Source organism: Rhipicephalus microplus, chromosome 3, assembly GCF_043290135.1.
Source record: "Rhipicephalus microplus isolate Deutch F79 chromosome 3, USDA_Rmic, whole genome shotgun sequence".
NCBI classification, from domain to species: domain Eukaryota; kingdom Metazoa; phylum Arthropoda; class Arachnida; order Ixodida; family Ixodidae; genus Rhipicephalus; species Rhipicephalus microplus.
The window spans coordinates 132,380,867-132,399,635 of record NC_134702.1 but is presented as its reverse complement, the minus strand read 5'-3'; the positions used below and the strand labels follow the sequence as shown (position 1 = coordinate 132,399,635).

The following is an 18,769-nucleotide window of genomic DNA, read 5'->3' as shown; positions in this document are numbered from 1 at the left end:
ATTTTACACGGAAAGTAGCGCAGGCTCGCGATTTGCGTGTCTAAACCTTGGCCTACACTGTACCGCTTGTTTTTTACATTCGTTGATACATGGCAGCAAACTGCAAGCGATTCCTTTCTTGCCTGGTATCGGAGCGAAATAATCTCCGCACCCTAAGTTAAACGTGGAGAGTGACGCCATGTGGGTGTTGTGCGTGATGAATGACGCGTTGTTGGTGCTACCGAAGTCGTTTGGCGGAGAGAATTCCTCAGATTAGTTTCAGCAGTGATGTTCGAAGAAACCACCTTGACGTCGATGATTTTTCACTGGACGTAGATGGTTGTCAACCCGCTGAGAAAGACAGCGGCGATGAACGATCAGCTGCTAGCTCACAAGCAGAGAGTTGCACTTCACGTCCCGTCATACAAAGCGCTGCATGATGCCAACGCGCTCGACCAGTGAAGCGAAATGGTTAGAGTAATTAAATATGGAGTTACAACTACAGTCCACGCAAACTTCTCCTGCACTTCACTGGCTCCGTCCGAACGACGTTGTTTTTCGACAAGTTTTCACAATTTTGACGTTGCGAAAAGCGTACGCGTCTATTCGTTTCGATATCCTTGTTTCGATCGCGCTGATGGAACCTGCATCATCGGAGTGCAGCGAATTGCGCAGTGTTGGAGACTGATCACGGCTGTGGCACAAGCACTACTTAATGGAAAGTTAAATGCTTGTGTTCCGTGGAAGAATCAGCAGCATGATGCTTACAGCGCATGTAATGACGACGGCTTAATATGTTTGCAAACCAACGCTATGTTGAACATTCGGCCCTGTGCAGCCGCGACAGCGCGCTACTCGCTAGTGGCCTACTACTGCGGCCAATCCGCCAGCTAGGCTCAGCACAAATTATCTCACAGTGCCGTTCAGTTTATACGTGAGTTCTAGTTCGTGCAGTTTTCTGTAGCACGCAAAGGATTATGCAAAGCCTCGTTGAAACACGGCCGATCAGCTGACACCCTTTGCACTGCGGTGAATATTCAGCCATTCTTATTGGTTGGGAAAGCACTTCGGTTTGATATACATTCATCTGACGATCAAGATTTAATCTGGTGAAAGCAGCATGGGGAGTGCGTCTGTGCGCCCTACCTTTTCTTATGCGAGATCATGGGTTGGTCGCCCTTCCGCAGCCATTTTGCATTGCACGGCATGCCACCTATAGGCCGTGGGCATTGCGAATAAGGCCACGTAACGTATTAGATGTTTTTTTCAAGCAGCGCAGTGCCACCCGTGGGCGCGCAAGGGATTCTGGAAAAGCAGAGACTGCTGTGCCCCGCGGCGCACGAGCCACCCCCAGACAGAAACGGCTGCTGCGCTGCACGGAAGTGACGTCATGCGCTTTTCCTGTCAAGCGCTTTATTTTAATAGTCGGAGTGTTTAGCGGTGCGTCTAGACGTAATGATAGAAGCCATGAAGGATACGTTGAAATGTAAAATTTCAAAAATGTTAGTTAGGTCCAGCGTGACAATACAAAACCAGCTTGTTAATCTTCTAACACCTGTGGCAGCTGTGGCGTGGTTGGTTAGAGCGGCACAAAAAGAACTGGTGCGGTCGGTGGTTTGAGCCTTGTTGCACTCTTTGTTACGTTTTGTTTTGTTTGCACATGTAATGCTTTAACATTTGCGCCTCCTCATCAGTCTCCCGTCAGCCTGACTTGCCACAGGCCCTTTATTATTGGATGTTTGATGACTCTCGTAAAGTTGGCTAAATTTATTATGATAAAGTGTTTTGCGAATTAGTGCTCTTAATACAGCGAAATGCAAAAGGACACGAAAAACTCAAATGCAGCTGGCTGCATTGGTTTCTCTGGCAAACGTGTCCGGAATGTTGATTTCCACGGTTGATCAAAGTTTTGATGAAAGAAAGGCGCACTGCAACGTAGTCTCAGGAAACTTTTTTATGTCGCTCAGTGTATCACCTGACGAGGTAAGCGGCAGGTCGCTTCAAAATACTGACGTGCCACCCCAATGGTCTAGGCGATCAGCACTTCATAAACGATGCCAAACGGGAAGTGCCAACGGTGTTAGCCCATACAAGTACAAAACAGCTTGCCTGCCTTGCTGAATAACACGCGCGGCCTGTGACAGCACGGTATCATTTACGTAGCAGCGAATGAGAACGGCCATACGTGTTCGCTGATTGATATGTCGGGTTTAACGTCCCAAAACCACAATATGATTAGGAGAGATGCCGTAGTGGAGGGCTCCGGAAATTATGACCACCTGGGGTTCTTTAACGTGCGCCCAAATCTAAGCACACGGGCCTGCAACATTTCCGATGGAGGCGGAAATGCAGCCGCCGCAGCCGGGATTTGATCCCGTGACTTGCGGGTCAGTAGTCCAGTACCTTAGCCACTATACCACCGCGGCGGGGCCATACGTGTTCGCGCTTAACGAAAAGCCGGCAATGCTGTAGCTTTGTCCTTCGAAGATCACAGGCTTCGTAAGAGCACTGCAATAAAGTTGTGTCCATTTTTCGTAAGAACACTTCGCAGACACACTGGGGTTTCATGCGTGTGCGCCCTGTGAGTCACACGTGAACTGTGCGAAAGCATTTATGTCATCGTTGACGTTGCCCATCGTGACCTGCAAAGCTCGGCAACAAAGACAATTTCACCTTTGACAACACCAAGATTGGCGTTGAAATCTAGAAAAATCCGGCAGATTCCACGTACCTGAAAATCGAGGTTATGCGAAGCATGCGGAGGGAAGGGGGCCGTGTTTCAATTCTTTTTTATTGAGTCATGCGTCATTAAGTGACGCTAAATATATGAACAAACGTTGCACGAACAGACGTATGTTGAAGAGTTGCAGATATTTATATAACCAGTTGCTTGTCCTAGTGCAACGATGCCAACTGGAACACGCGTATTAACAACACCAAAAGCTGATGTGAAGCGCTGATGCTCGGCGAGGATGCTGGCCCTGACCAGTGATATAAAAATGAACTTCAGCGCATGGCACCTAACCACAATTGACGTAAACACGACGTGACGGCTGTAATAAAGGAGTAAATATGTACTCTTTTGGGTTGGCCCACTGCCACCACTATTAACGTTTCACGAAGATTAGCGTCTATTTGAAAAGTAGTTCCAAGAACTGGCGTAGCTCTGTGGTAGAATCTTGAATAACACGCAGAATGCTTGGGTTTGATTCCTGCTGAAACCCTGAAATTTATAAATTTCAATCGTCGGGGGTCAACGCTACCTTTGCCAGGTTTTCTTAACACCGACATTTATTCTATGCCTTCGTTGAGTCGACGCTACTGATGTCGCGTATTGCTTAACGCTCACACGTTAAACTTGCCCATGCGTGTTCTCGTCCTACCTTGGTAGATACTAAGTGTCAATCACCTGTGGCCCATACCGGCATACCAGCGGCACATACCCACCCGCGGGTATGTGCCACTATCTGTCGAGAAGTGTTTGACGACGTATGCGACAGGATTGTGACATTATTCATGTCTTGACCAGCGCGTCATATTCGTCGAACCGTCTTACCCTCCCACGCTAATTTGTTTCACGCCAAGTTAAGGGGGTGACCACGAGAGCACCCAAACGCAAGCTGATAGATAGATAGATAGATAGATAGATAGATAGATAGATAGATAGATAGATAGATAGATAGATAGATAGATAGATAGATAGATAGATAGATAGATAGATAGATAGATAGACAGACAGATAGATAGATAGATAGATAGATAGATAGATAGATAGATAGATAGATAGATAGATAGATAGATAGATAGATAGATAGATAGATAGATAGATAGATAGATAGATAGATAGATAGATAGATAGATAGATAGATAGATAGATAGATAGATAGATAGATAGATAGATAGATAGATAGATAGATAGATAGATAGATAGATAGATAGATAGATAGATAGATACGCTGAAAGTCACCAAAGTTCGCTAATTTAAAATGCAGTACGTCCAACAATAATACTCCGCACTGCATACTGAGAAACTTCAAGGCGCATACACTCAGATTAAGATGCGGCGCGGTGTACGGCCACGCTAGCTCCAACCTCCAGGTTCAACTAGGCATCCAGCAATCACATCAAGCAGCGACGACACAGTGTCTCCGCTCCTCCTTGGGGCCGGCCTAGGCCATGGCCACGATTTTGTTGGAGTTTTCAACACCAACACATATTACAGGCAGCTACTGTCTCGCACTGTTTACCTTCGCAGCCGCAGCGCCCATGGCGTCCCCTGTATTTAAAATACTTGTAATATGTGTTTAATTAACAAATATAGGTTGATTGACTTACGAAACACCCGCTTAGTAAAATTTTTGTAGGTTTAACGAATAATACATTATTAAATGATACAGTTAAATAGCTTTAGATAATAATTTTTAAAGTGACGTCACTTCTGAGAAGCACAGGAGCCACTTCTGTGTGGGACTGGCTCTCCGCCACCTCTCTTAGCGAATCTCCCGCTGAACGGCAGCCACCGAATTGCAGAGATTTTCATCATCGCCATTTTTCGAGAAGCCACGGGATAGGCTTTACGTTTGAGGCCCGATCACGCAAATCCACCTTTGTTCGTGGGAATCCACGGTATCAGCATTGCAAAGACTCCAGCCGTCGACTCAAAATAGGCCGCAGTGCGAGCGCCAGGAGCGATGACATTGTTTCAGCTTCATTACCAATAATAACCAAGCTACGGATGGCCATGGACGTCAGACTCTGCGCAGGCGGCGCTGCGAAAAACTCCGCCACCAGCGCCCCCGTCGCCACGCCGGCCATAAATGGGTAGTGCACAGGGAGCCGTCCGCAAGCTACCATGCATGGGCCATCCTCTTTCGTTGGTCTTGAGGCACGGTTTCCTGAAAATCAAGGAGCTGGTGAGCTTCTTCTTTCAATCCAACCTCGCTTCATAAAAGTAGGAAGCTCCTCAAAACGAAATGCGGGCGCAATGGAAAAGATATTTCATTTATTTGGGCGCGCTGCAACGGGCAATTTAAATGCAAGCGAGCATCGCATGACATCAAGTTCGAAGCAAGCACCTGACGTGCGTTCTTAAAGCCTAAATGCATTAAACTTGGGCATACACATAATGCGAAAGCAAGAAAGTGCATACACGAACCATCTATGCGATCAGTGGTGCGAAGCTCGCTTCATTTGGCACGAATGGCCCTAGTGATTTTTGCTTTTCAGTTGCAATCTCTATTGATTTCTCGCTTCCTATGCATCGATCTGTTTTATTACGCATGCTCCAATGCTCTGTAGATGATTGTATTCCGTTTGTATATACTGCAAACGGGGATACATGTGTGTCCACTTTCTCAGTGTTCAAAGAAAGGCAAAACCAATGCCTCCGAGATAGCTCCGGTAATCGTGGAGACCAACGGCAAAACAAAAAAACTGATTGTGGCTGCGATCGTTTTGAGATTTACCTATATGACGCACGTGTTCGCATTTTCTAGTAAAAGCCGGTGTTTAGAGCCTTCAAAGCCATACGTGCGTAATGCTGTGTGGTGGCGACAACTTCAGACTATTGGTGGTCGCGACGTGTGCCATGCCCGAACCGCCGGGCGTCACCTGTCTACTGTTGTACATCACACACCGCGATCAGAGGGTACCTTACGCTTCATAATTAAAGTTACCACGGTTCTCCGTCAAAGCTACTCGAAACAACAGCCGTAGACCTACATTATCACATTTGCTTATGCAAACGGCTCTAAAGAACGCAAGTACACAATAAAAATTTTTACACCCAGAAGGGTGTAAATGAGCTTGTCCCGTGGACGACACCCTAAGGGTGTTAATTCAGCACCTTCCAAAAAGGGTGCTTTTTCATGCACCCTTAGAATAGGGTGTACATGTAAAAAAACTGTAGGGTGTTACAAAAACACCCTTAAGGAAGGGTGCCTTCGATGTCCATCACTTTTTTAGCACCCTCTGAGGAGGGTGCGAGAAGGGTGCACAAGGGTGTTGAGTGCCCGCCATGGCAGGGGTGCCAGTATTCTTTTAGACTGCACTAATAGATATCAGCATGCACTGATTACACACTACTTGAAGAAAGTGGTCCTGATTATCAATGGTGCACCACCTGTCGAGCTCCATTCATTGCGTCTGGGCAAAAATATAAACGCGTACTATCGTGTATGAACTTCTGCTGGATCTATATATACTTCAAAGTATATGCATAATGCGCGTTACAAAAAATGAAGCCTTGCTGCCCTTGCATATTGCGTTTATTTAATAGGCAAATAAAACATAAACTTTTCTTCTGCCACACAACTATAACAATTGGTTATGAGAAATGATGTACATGCAAACATATACGGGTTTTCGCACATATATCTTTAGCGAATACTTAAGACCAGATATACGTTCACGTATACGTACACTACACATGCAACACCTCAAATGTTTATTATATTTATTCAGTTTCACTTCATTGACAATTCTTTGCAACATACAATTACACTGGTTTCAGTTTAGTATACTGCTTCAAGTACATAGAGACCACAAATGAAATATACGCTAATATATCCCTATAATTCTTTCAAGTATCTACAATCCCAGTGGTTTCCAGTTTAATACTCCTTCATGTACACAATCGGTTAATAGGAATGAAATACAGGCAAATATATACTTATGATTCTTTCAAATACATACAATCACCATGATTTCACTATATACGCCTTCATGTACACAATCGTTCCCAAGAAGTGATGCACACAAAAATATATATGGATAGTGTTTTCAAATGTATACAATCACAGTGGATTAAGCTTTGTATTCCTGGATGTATAACAATTGGTTATGAGAAATGATGTACATGCAAACATATACGGGTTTTCGCACATATATCTTTAGTGAATACTTAAGAAACCAATACAATGATCAGAAACACAATAAGCTAAAAACGAACACAAAACTGAGTCAAAACACACAAAAAACAAAAGAGGTAATGCATAATTATGGCTAATGACACAGCTGGGTCACTTTACGCCAAAATGTCCCAGCCATTTTGACAACCATCTCAAATGTATTCGAAAAACTCGTGCTGCATTGAAAATAGTGAACTTCTGGAACATTTAGGAGAGGAAAAATATTTGGTCACGTGGCTGCCCTCTGAACTTCCTGGAATGCCGTCTAGGTGTTGTATGTGAAAAATTTTATTTTAAAAGCACCGCTCCTTCTTTCCATACGAAACTCGGTCTACGTGTTACGTAACAAGAGCTTAATTTGGGAGAGTTGGTTCATCGTGGTTGTGTGCTATTCACAGCGCGACAAATTTAGGAAGAGACAGAAAGGACAGGAAAGAGCACCGACTGTCAACTGAATTTAATGAATGTGCTACGAGCGCTTTTATACGGAGTGCAAGAACCGTATTCATGCGCGACGACACGTGTGAGCACTACAAAATAATCTTAACTGTGAAAAGAATACTCCCTCTCGGAAAGGATAAGTGAACGTGTAGTGATGCACTGATCATTGGTTTACCTGATAAAAAATCCTTCTACAAACGTTAAATTGTCATTAAGTAAACCTATTCTCGTGACGAATGGGGCAAGACTGACTATTCCTGTTGCTGTTTAGTACACACACTTTTGAAAGCTTGCAAGGGGTGGAAAACAACACGCTAATATCATATCTGCTGGCTATTTTTTTAATTGTGAGACACATGAGGTGGTATAACATGCAAAGGTTTTGGTCATTGTTTTTTGTTGGTCCTGTCTTCTTTAACTTTACTTTCTGCAGGAGGGTTTCGCAAACGGGTGTGATGATTCTGTTGGGATACCCAGCATCTTTTAGTCTTTTAATCTGGTTTTTAAACCTGACCTCACCCTTGTGCTAACATGACTTCTGAAGGGTTGCCTGAGTACATGTGGTATCAATTACTCTTTCTACTAATTTTGAATGCCCACTATAAAAAGGCAGAACATTCTTAGCACTCCTGGGCTGATAGCACCAGCCAATACCCCAACAGCATCATCACACTTGTTTGCGAAACCCTCCTGCAGAAACTAAAGTTAAAGGAAACAGGACCAAAAGAAAAAGAGAATGACCAATCACCTTTGCATGTCACACGGTACTATGTACATAAGGTGTCTCACAATTTCAGGAAAAGAGCCAGCAGATATGACATTGTTGTTTTCTACCCCTTGCAAGCTTTCAAAAGTGCATGTACTTACAGCAACAGGAATAGTCAATCTTGCACCATTCGTCGCTAGAATAGGTTTACTGAATGCCAATCTAATGTGTATGAGATACCGCTAACACGTGGAAAAGTAAACATAGGACAAACTGGGCAATGCTTCAATGATCAAGCAAGACAGCATGCTTTAAATGTTAAGAAGGGCTATAGTAGTCTCATGGCCGGGCACCGTAAAGAATGTAAGTGTAGTCCTAGGTTTCATAAAACACGGTTTTTGAAAAAAAGCAAGCAGAAAAATGAGAGATTTTAGAACTCTTTATTAGGAAGGCCAAGGATCAATGCATCAGTACACCTTCACTTATCTTTTCCGAAAAAGATTATTCTTTTCTCGGTTAAAATTATTTTGTCATGGTCACACATGTGTTATTGCAGATGAGCCCTGCTCTTGTGCTCAGTATAAAAACGCTCGTAGCACCTTCAATAAAATTCAGTTGACAGCGCTCTTTCCTGTCCTTTTTGCGATACGATTTTTATTACAGGAAAAATTTCATTTTCTTACAATTTAGGTATAATGAGTATTCATTGTATCACAACATGGAGCAAATTGCATCTCGATACGGACCAAAATCACAATTTTGTGAAATTCGTGATATTTTCTCGTATATTTCAGCAGCTTGAGAAGTCTTAAGATATTTTTTCCTCATAATATACCTTCTGTCGAGTAAGTATTCACTGCTCAGATATTCATACAAAGTGCAATATTGCAATAAAAAATGCAAACATAACACATTTTGGCTTTATTCTTGGAAGCGAATGTGGCAAAAAAATTGCACTATTATTATTCAGCTTCAAATACCTTACAGAAGCACATTTGCTTAACAGATAGACCGAATTTGCTTTAGAAAAAATAAGCGGTAGTTTTAAAACGAAATTTTCCACAAACAGCACACATACGGCATTATGCCAGGAAGTTATAAGCCAGCCACATGAACAAAATTTTTTTTTCGCTGAAATATTCTAGCAGTTCACTGTTTTCAATGCAGTAAGTCAGCACTTTTTTTTTCAAATACAATTCAGATGGTCGCCAAAGTGGCTGGGACGTTTGGCATGGAATGGTCCAGCTATATTTAAGCAAAATAACTTACACAAATAACAATGTTTGTTCATCTACCATGACCACACTAGAAAAAGTTGTTCAGGCATTGTGACACTAAAATTTTCAGCGTCGTACTGCCTGAACAACTTCTTTGATAAACTCCAAACTCACGCCGAGAAAAAGCCGCTCAATCACAGTGGATGTTAAAGGCCTTGCGGCCGTAGACAATGTAGAAAATAAAAAAAATCAACTCATCAGTGCTGTCCCTCCTTCTTCGTCATTACTGACACGGAAGATTTTTCGGTTATCCATGTGGAGGTTCAGGAAGTAGGCTTGCTCTAGGCTGGGGCTGGGGGGTAGACTACGCAGGACGTCAGCGGCACCCTCCCATCCTGTAATAAGAGCAAATATGACTTCTCATAAAAGGATGTTCGTGCTGTTCTGGCAGCACCATATATAAAGAATGTGTAGTGTGTATCCTTCGAAATGGCGTGTAATTGACATTACACTGAACTCGAAGCATACAACCCATACATTCCAATAATTTCGTATGATAAAGATAAGAGTTTTCGAGCATACAGCAAATTCCCGAAATGAGATGAAGTTTAAGACTACAGCTCAAAAATGGCACTTACGAAAGCCTGAACTCACCTAAGAGTCAAATTCCTTCTAGAGTAGTGAGCCAGTGTGAAAAACAATTCCTAAAGTACAACGTTCAGAACATGTAACATTAATCAAAATGCACAAGAAACTTACCTTTTCATGTACAAACAGTGAAGACATCTCTGCTTTCTCTTTTACATGAGAACAAATGATCTTGGGCGTGGCACTAGCGAAGAGGTCTGCAAAAAAAAGTAAAAGATTTACTGACTTTAATCACGCCTCTAACAATCTGAGGAATTGTTACAAGTCACCAATCAGTGCAATTCCGACTGCCTCTATAAGGGCATCAAAAATGAACAATTTTCTCGTTCTTTCTACTCCCACAAGACGCTCCGTCAATGGAATCCAATCCAAATTTGACGCTGTGCTTCCTATTTGCCTGCTTTCTAGACGTAGGGCTGCGAACATGTGTTTTGTGCACCTAATCTAGCACAGAAATTCGTCATCTATAATTCAATCATCTTAATTCATTGTAATTTGATAAAAGATGTGATAGCTCGTCCAGTTTTTAAAGAGTTGCGGGCCTGCAATACGCACTGCCTTGCACGTATGAAAGTACTTCTTTTTTAAAAAAAAATTCAAAGCTTGCTTTCAGAAAAAGCGTCTGGCATATTTCGACAACCAAGCCCATCCTCTGATGGCAGTCAGGGGCACGCTATTAGCGATTATTAACTACGGGATTTACAAACGTAACCCGTGCCTAAATACTCAGTTAAACACGATCACGCAAGTAAGAGCGCTCGAACAACACCAACGCGCGCAGACGCCGACTAAGTTGCAGCAGCCATGGCTTATGCTAGAGCTACCGCACATAGCTCCAACAGTCACGTATACTCTCTCGATTCTGTTATAACGCCGAACATTATCGCAGATGAAAGCGAAGCACAAAAACAGCAAACAGAAACGAGGGAAAACAACGCACGGCGATGGCCACAACAACGCGCCTTTGGAAGTCTGCTAGATCTTTCCCTGTTGCTGATGGCACTTGTCCTAAATAGCTTGAAAGACCGAGGCGCACGTGCTGGGAGCATCGCGGCATATCAGCACCTCCAACTATACCGTCTTTAAGCAAAAAAAAAAGCCATTTCGTACAGTGCGCCTCTGTACATAATTTTTGCTTTTCTTTCTTTTTTACGCTTACACCTACAGAAGCATGTTGCACATTTGAGTATTAATAGAAATGTTATTACGATGTAGCCCAAAGCACATCTTAAAACAATATCAATCACTTTGTGCAGTGTAGAGACAATGTGCGATCAGCAACTAATCCCGCCCTTGTTAAGTGATCACATCACTCACTGTATGAGTGATGCAGGCACTTACACAACATCGCGCATAGCAGTGTAAACTCGTTAAGTCACACGTTTAATCGGGCATCTGCAACAGGCCCGCGAACGCATGCTGTTGTAAATGGTTGGCAGCCTACTTCGGCAGAGCTGCTGCAAGCGCCCAGCTAGCGCTGTATGATTACTACCTACGAAAACAGTACACTCACCGTTAACAGGCCCACGTTGTCCGTGTCCGCCACTCCATGAATATTCCTTAATCCGAGCGTCACTTCGAACACGGTGTCATGCGTGACCACCATTGAATATACGCCTGTTCGCTAGCACAAACACAGCGGCCAAGACCCCAGACCAACGCAACGCATTTGAAAGACGATGAGACAGAGAGAGCGACGTTGAGATAGAGAAGGAGGAGGCACTGGCGGCGCCGCAGCTGTCGACGCTGGTGTTCGGTGACGCAACTATTCGCTTATCTACGCCGCCGTTGTGGGAGCAACGCTGGCCGTGGTGAGCGGGGTGGAAGGGGGGGAGGAGCTTGAAACCCGCCAGGACGGCGCCGAAAGGCAAACGCTATAGCGCATACGGCGGACGGCCGTTCGTCCCCGGAATGACTCCTTGTAAATGGCAACTCTCCTTCCAGCCAGTCGCACAGCGACGCAGGCTATTTACCAGCCTCGGGTTCTTTGAGTATTTTGACGGAATGCGATTGCAGTGGGCGAAAAATAGTGAAGCAAAACTTGCGGAAAACAAAGTGCACCATGGAATGACCAGAAACAATAATTATTTCGTCCTCGGTGGCATTAGCGGGAGAGCATCGCTACACCTTTTTCCAGAGGAATTTCTTTTTGCATTGTCTGTGTCTGGCACTTCCGCGTATGGTGCCGCAAACTCTGAATGCGTAGTCGAAGCTGGAACAAATTAATCCACAGTCGGGGATGTTTAGAAGGCTTGCACGCACCACGAAACGTGCCGAGGTTGTTATAACAAACTTTTTGCTGACCACATGATCAGCACATAATTTCATATGGTTGCCCAATGAGCTAGCTAAGCACCTGTAGCAAAGGCAGGGTGCGTTCTTGTTAAACGTTGTTAATATAAACGATGGTTGTGCATAAGTGCACTGACAGCTTTCCGTGGGAATTGTTCATAACCCACGTTTTCGAGCGTAGAAGCACCTCAGCGTAGCTAATCAGCTACCACAGCAAGTTCGTAAGCAACGATCAGGTACGAAATTGTGCAGCTGTTTTCCATGTACTGAATAGTCCGTGTACAGTGCGTTGACCACCGCCATTCCTTAAGCCACCTCCCATATAGGCTCCCAGTCTGAACAGGTGTGGGACCTTAAACAATAAGAAGCAGTGCCTCCCCCCCCCCGCACACACACACACACACACGAAATTCGAGAGTGCACGGGCTGATACACACGCATACTTATTCACAGGCGCACAGACATACCGTATACACACATACGGCCACACACACGCGCGACCGTAAACGCACGCATGCATGGGCGTACACATGTGCACAGGCACGCTTAACACAAGCGCGGACTCACACATACGCGCGCACGCACACATGCACGGGTGTACACACAATCGCGCTTACACGCACACACACCCACCCATACTCGGGCGAACATTATTTGTATGGATATAATCCATAGCAAACATGCAGCTTATAACCAACGCTAAGGAAAGCTTTCGTAACATGGATTGCAATAATTGCCATTATAGATGAAACGCGATTTGCTTCTGCTGACATTCTGCTGTATTCGGAGAGCACCTTCACACATTCTAAGTCAATTAGGCCGTCATTTAACGCAACGTCCACATATTCGTGCAGTAGCTGCGCTGCTCGGCCGCCAATCCGAAGATCGCGGGTTCGATGCCGGCCGTGGCAGTCGAATTAAGGCGGAGGCGAAAAATTAGAAGCCTTTGCACTGTGAAAATCTCTGCAGCCTTCCACTACGACGACCCTCATAATCATATCGAGGTTTTGGAGACGTAAAATCCCAAATAATATAATTATGTGTTCTTCTTATGCTGCATATTCCATCTGATGAATCGGCACCAACACCCTTCTCAGGCACAAAAGCACCCTTAGAGCCTATTTTAGGGTGCTATTGAGGCAAGCACCCAAACAAAGGGGTGCTTTTTTTTTCAATCGACCATTTATGGAAGTTAAAGAGTGTTGCAAAGGGTGCTTTCTCGTAAAAGCACCCTTTTTACACCCTTTTGGGTGCAAAAATTTTTACTGTGTAATTTGCTTACCCAACACGTTCGCAACGGCCTGTATTTAGCTCTCTCGCCATTTTGCTTTGCGAAAGCGGCAAAAATCAGCAAAACTCAAGTCATTTACGTCCGTGGCAATTCACAACTCAACAACAGCGCAGAATTGGGTCTCTTTTTTTCGTAGAGTGTGGAGCTGTTTCGTCTGCTATTATTTTCGCCGTCGTTCAGGCGAGTGAACCAGCAAGCACTTCACGGCGCTTAGGTGACGCATCCGACTAGCGGAGAGAATTTCCTAGCTCTTTTTCTGAGTGTTGAATGCGCAAATATATTTAATACTTCGCTCGATCGTTGTTTCTTCTGCTGTAGTTGCAACTGGTTGCACAGTAAACTGTGCAAGAGAGTCGGGCTTTGCACTACTCAAAACTGCGTTGACAGGTGGCGCTGCATGTTTGCAAAACGTGTTTGCGTGTTCAGGCAGCCTCTAGGGAACACAGATATGCTAAGCAGCGGGGTGAACCAACAGATGATGTTGAAAGAAAGTGGGAAAACTTTCTAAGCTGTAGAAGGGATGCATCCCTTCTGATCAATGAAAAGATTAGAAGAAAGAGAGCTCAGTGGCTGGCAGAAGTACATAAAAAAGATAGAACGGCAGCGGCGAAATTTTGGAACCATCTAAACTCCCTAAGAAATGAGACGAGCCTAGAGCAGAGGTTTATAACTACAGCCCAAGGTGCTAGGCTAGAAGGGGACGAAGCTATTGAATATATAAGAACAAGGGTGACAGAAAAGTTTCAACAAAGAAGTGCTTTATGCACCACAATACACAAGAATGAATAAAGCGGTGCATTGCTCCATTTTCACAATGAGAGTGGAAAAGGGTTGAGAAAAGGGTTCCTAGTAGTACATCAACAGGCCCAGATGGCATTCCAGTTAGGCTGATAAAGACATTAGGTTCGAAGTCTAAGCAGGCTTTGGGAGAGGCAGTGAGCAAACTAATAATCGATGGTGAAATTCCCGATGGATGGAAACTCAGCAGGATGAGCATGATCTATAAAGGAAAGGGGGGCAAAGCTGACATAAACAACTATCGTCCTATAACAGTGACATCAGTGGTCTACAGTCTGGCAATGCAGATTATAAAGGAAAGACTGCAGGCATGGATAGAGGATGAGGGGGTGCTGGGGGAACTGCAGAATGGGTTTCGGAAACATAGGAGGTTGGAAGACAATCTGTTCTCACTGACGCAGTGCATCGAAATAGCAAATAGCAAATAGAATTTTTGGATATCAAGGAAGCGTACGATAGCGTGGTTCAAGAGGAATTGTGGGGAATACTGGACACACTAGGCGTGGAACATGTAGTCACTTAGTTAGATGTAGTTAAAGTATATCTATAAAGGTTACAAGGTAGTTATAAAGTGAGAAAAACAGGTATCCAAGCCTGCAGAGGTAAAACGGGGGCTTAGGCAGGTTGTGCCCTGTCACCCTTATTATTCATGATGTACCTACAAGGATTAGAGGCCAAATTAGGGGGCAGTGGACTGGGCTTCAACCTCTCTTTAGTAAAACAAGGAAAACTCATTGATCAGGCACTACCAGCATTAATGTACGCAGATGATATAGTGCTAATGGCTGACAACAAGGAAGATTTGCAGAGATTGATGGACATATGCGGTAATTAGGGAGATAGGTTAGACTTTAGATTCAGTAAGGAAAAATCAGCAGTCATGATTTTCAATAATAACGAATTAGTGAGCTTAGAATACAGGAGGTCACGCTAGAGATAACAAATAAATGCAAATATCTGGGCGTGTGGATAAGCAATTGAACCGAGTACCTAAGGGAACACGAAATATACGTGACGACTAAAGCTAACAAGGATGCAGCAGTAATGAAAATAGGGCACTGTGGAATTACAATAGGTATGATGTTGTGAGAGGAATATGGAAAGGGGTCATGGTTCCTGGTGTGACGTTTGGCAATGCGGTCTTGTGCATGAGATCAGAAGTTCAAGCGAGATTGGAAATTAAGCAACGTGAAATACGTCGGCTTGCTTTAGGAGCTCACGGGAATACACCAAATCTGGGAGTACAAGGTGATATGGGAAGGACATCATTTGAGGGCAGGGAAACTAGCAGCAAGATAAAATCTGAGAAGCAATTGAGAGAAATGGGGGAGGAGCGTTGGGCTAGGAAGGCTTTCAGCTACTTGTACATGAAGAATGTCGATACAAAATGGAGGAATCGAACCAGGAAATTGACTGGTAAATACTTAGAAAATAGCAGGTGGCCAAACTAAAAAAAACTTTCGGTTAAGAAGAAAGTGAAGGAAACAGAGACTGACATGTGGAGAATCGGCATGATTAAAAAGTCCGCACTAGGCACCTATCGAACTTTTAAGCAGGAAATTGCCAAGGAAAGGATCTATGATAAAACTCGAGGTAGTTCTCTACTGTTTGAGGCCAGGACGGGAGTATTGCGAACCAAGACATATCGGGCCAAATACGAAGGGGTAGACACGGTATGCAGTGCGTGTGGAGAGGAACAAGAAACTGCCGAACACTTGATAATGTTCTGTAAAAGGCTTCACTCTATAGTTCAGAATGATGGCGCAGAGTTTTTCAAAGCACTGGGGTTGATGAGGGCGAAATAGACTTTAAGCGGGTAGAATTAACTAGAAGGAGGTTATCTGATTGGTGGCTAAAGTCAAGGCGCGAGTGAAAATTAAACCTTTCACCGCAAAGTACGAATCCTCAACCTCACTATTTAAGGAAAAAAATAAATCTAGGTTTTCGTTCATTAAGTAATACGGCTTGATGGCGCGAGCCACCGCCCGATCTAAAGGGTACAGCCATATTCATCTATCCATCCACTCCAGCGTAAACATGTGAGCGCCCAGCAATCTGAATAGGTGGCGCCATCTAGCGGGATTGAAATGAACCAGGCAATAAAAATATATTATTGTAGAAGCATTGTTCAATGTACTTGTAAAAAACACGTAGCGGGTTTTTTAAAGACGATAGTCTTTGTCGGGGACCTTCGACGCAAAAATTTTGTTCTGTCTGTACATTTGTCTGTTTTTTCACTCTTGATGGCACTGGGTACTTGAAACGGCTGACCCCATCTACAACGCCCACCAATGTTGCTCCAGATTTAGTGTTCATACTTGTGCAATCGTCAATTAAAAAGCAATTATTGCGCATGTCTGGGGCACCATAACAACACGTATATATTCTGCATGTGCGTCTTTTACTAGAAAACGCATACATAATTATTTTAAAGACCATAGCGCTTTTATGAATGAGTTTCTTTTTTAATCTTTTTCATCCAAAAAAGAATACGTGTAAGCCATCGTGTTCATGACTGGTTGCGCGAAGTGTCACAATATGTCGACTCCATCATTGCAGTAACGTTGTATTTTTTTCCCTTTTTGCGCATACGAGGATACTGTACGCAATCAAAAAAACGTCTCGTGCTTTTGCCACAACGGTGATTCAATCCTATGGAAGGTAATTGCAGTTTATATGCAGTTTGCATCGCCATTTATGGTTTCCGAAAACGTAAAGGTATACGCGTTTACGTACGTACGTAAACGTGTACACATTAGACAGTTATAGTTTACGGTTAGCGTGACTGCGGAGGTTAAGGGAATGAAGTTAAGGGAATGGGTAAGGGAATATCTAAAACACGTAAAGTCCGGGGCCGAAATCGACGTAGCCACGAGGGCCGAGCCAATTCATATGTGGGGTATATTAACATGCAGGGTGGCAGGAATATGCTGAAGTGGGAAGAGTTAGAAGAACAGCTAAGAGAGAAGAAGGACTGATAGTTGGACTAGTTGGTGATACATTATGGGCAGTACCAGCGCACAAACTCACGAGACGAAGAGAAGAGACACAAACATTTGTTTGTGTCTCTTCTCTTCGTCCTGTGAGTTTGTGCGCTGGTACTGCCCATAAGAGAAAAAAGGCTGATGGGATATGGTTTTGTAGAAAAACGTCTTAGGGACATGGAAAAACCTCCTAACAATCCGGACTACGCGTGGGAATATTGTAATAGAACAGAAGGCAGCTGAAAACGGCGTGGTATGGGGGCATTCATTCATAAAAGTACAAACTGGCAAAGGGTCAAGCAGGAGTACAAGGAACATCTATGGCTAAAAGGGAAAGTGGCAGGGCAACTGACACTCCTGGGTTTGGTATACTTGTGTACAGGACAAAAGCCAGAGAGGAAAATCAAGAAATGGTGCAGTGCACAGGAAGTGACATCGATGAACTAGGAGTAGAGTGCAAGGTAATTATATTAGAAGATATGAATGCGCACGTGGAAGAAATGCATGGATATACTGACGCAACAGGCAGAATGCTAATGTGTTTGTGTGAAAGGCATGATTTAATCATTTGCAACAGCACCGAGAAATGTGAAGGGCAGATAACATGGAAGCTGGGAAGGCTGCAGTCGACGATGGATTGCGCAATATTGTCACATTGGATGTATGATCGGCTAAGGGTGATGAACATAGGTGAATATGGGTTCAGAAGCTTAGGTAGCGATCACAAACGTATCAAGCTGAGTTTTGTAAGAATATTCAAATCGGAGAGGTGGCATTACGCGCAACCACACGGTAATATTTATTCAGAAAGGCAAATAGTTCAGTTCAATTTATTACCTTGAAGGCCCCCCCTTTCTAGGAGGGCATTACATGAGGGATGGGGTTTTATTTAGGTCAACAATAAGCAGTAAAAGTTGTTTTAGCATTGAAGATGATCAATAATACGGTCTTGAAAGTCGCGATGTTGGCGATGTGCCGGGGGAGGCCGTTCCAGTCCGTGGCTGCTCGAAAAAATAACGAGGCAGAAAAAGCAGTGGTGCGTTATGATGGGCGGGAATAGAAATAGCAACTAAAGATATTGTGAAAATAATCACCGAGGATACTAAAACAAAGTGGACGTACACAAATCTAACTTGATTGTTTGAGTTAGACTTTGCTAAGGTAGAAGTCAAATTATCCGGGAAAAGCAGACACAAACCTAAGAGCTGGTGGAATGAGGAAGTTAATGGAGCCACAGTAAGACGTCAGGAAGCCTCCAGGGAACACAGGTATGCTAAACAGAGGGGTGAACTGGAAGATAATGTCAAAACATGGGATAACTTTTTGCGCTGCGAAAGGGAAGCGTCCGAATCGATCAGCGAAAAGATTAGAAGAAAGGGGGCCCAATGGATGGCGTAAGTAAACAAAGAGGATAGAAAGGCAGCTGCAAAGTTTTGGAACCATCTCAATTCTCTGAGTTATAAGGCAAGCAAGAAACACAGGTTTATAACTACAGTTCAAGGGGC

General features: G+C 43.8%; 1 protein-coding gene across 3 annotated transcripts in view; it reads left to right on the top strand.

The window, feature by feature from the left end:
- The window catches only part of LOC119171694 (uncharacterized), a 58,922-nt gene that overhangs the window by 19,241 nt on the left and 20,912 nt on the right, over positions 1–18,769 (top strand). Inside the window, exon 3 of one of the 3 annotated variants that reach the window (XM_075890234.1) lies at positions 17,647–17,725. The exons of the other annotated variants lie outside the window; for them this stretch is intronic. Coding sequence (XP_075746349.1) covers positions 17,647–17,697 — 51 coding nt within the window. The 3' untranslated portion in view covers positions 17,698–17,725. Of the gene's footprint in view, positions 1–17,646; positions 17,726–18,769 lie in introns of those variants that run through there. 3 annotated transcript variants of the gene reach the window in all.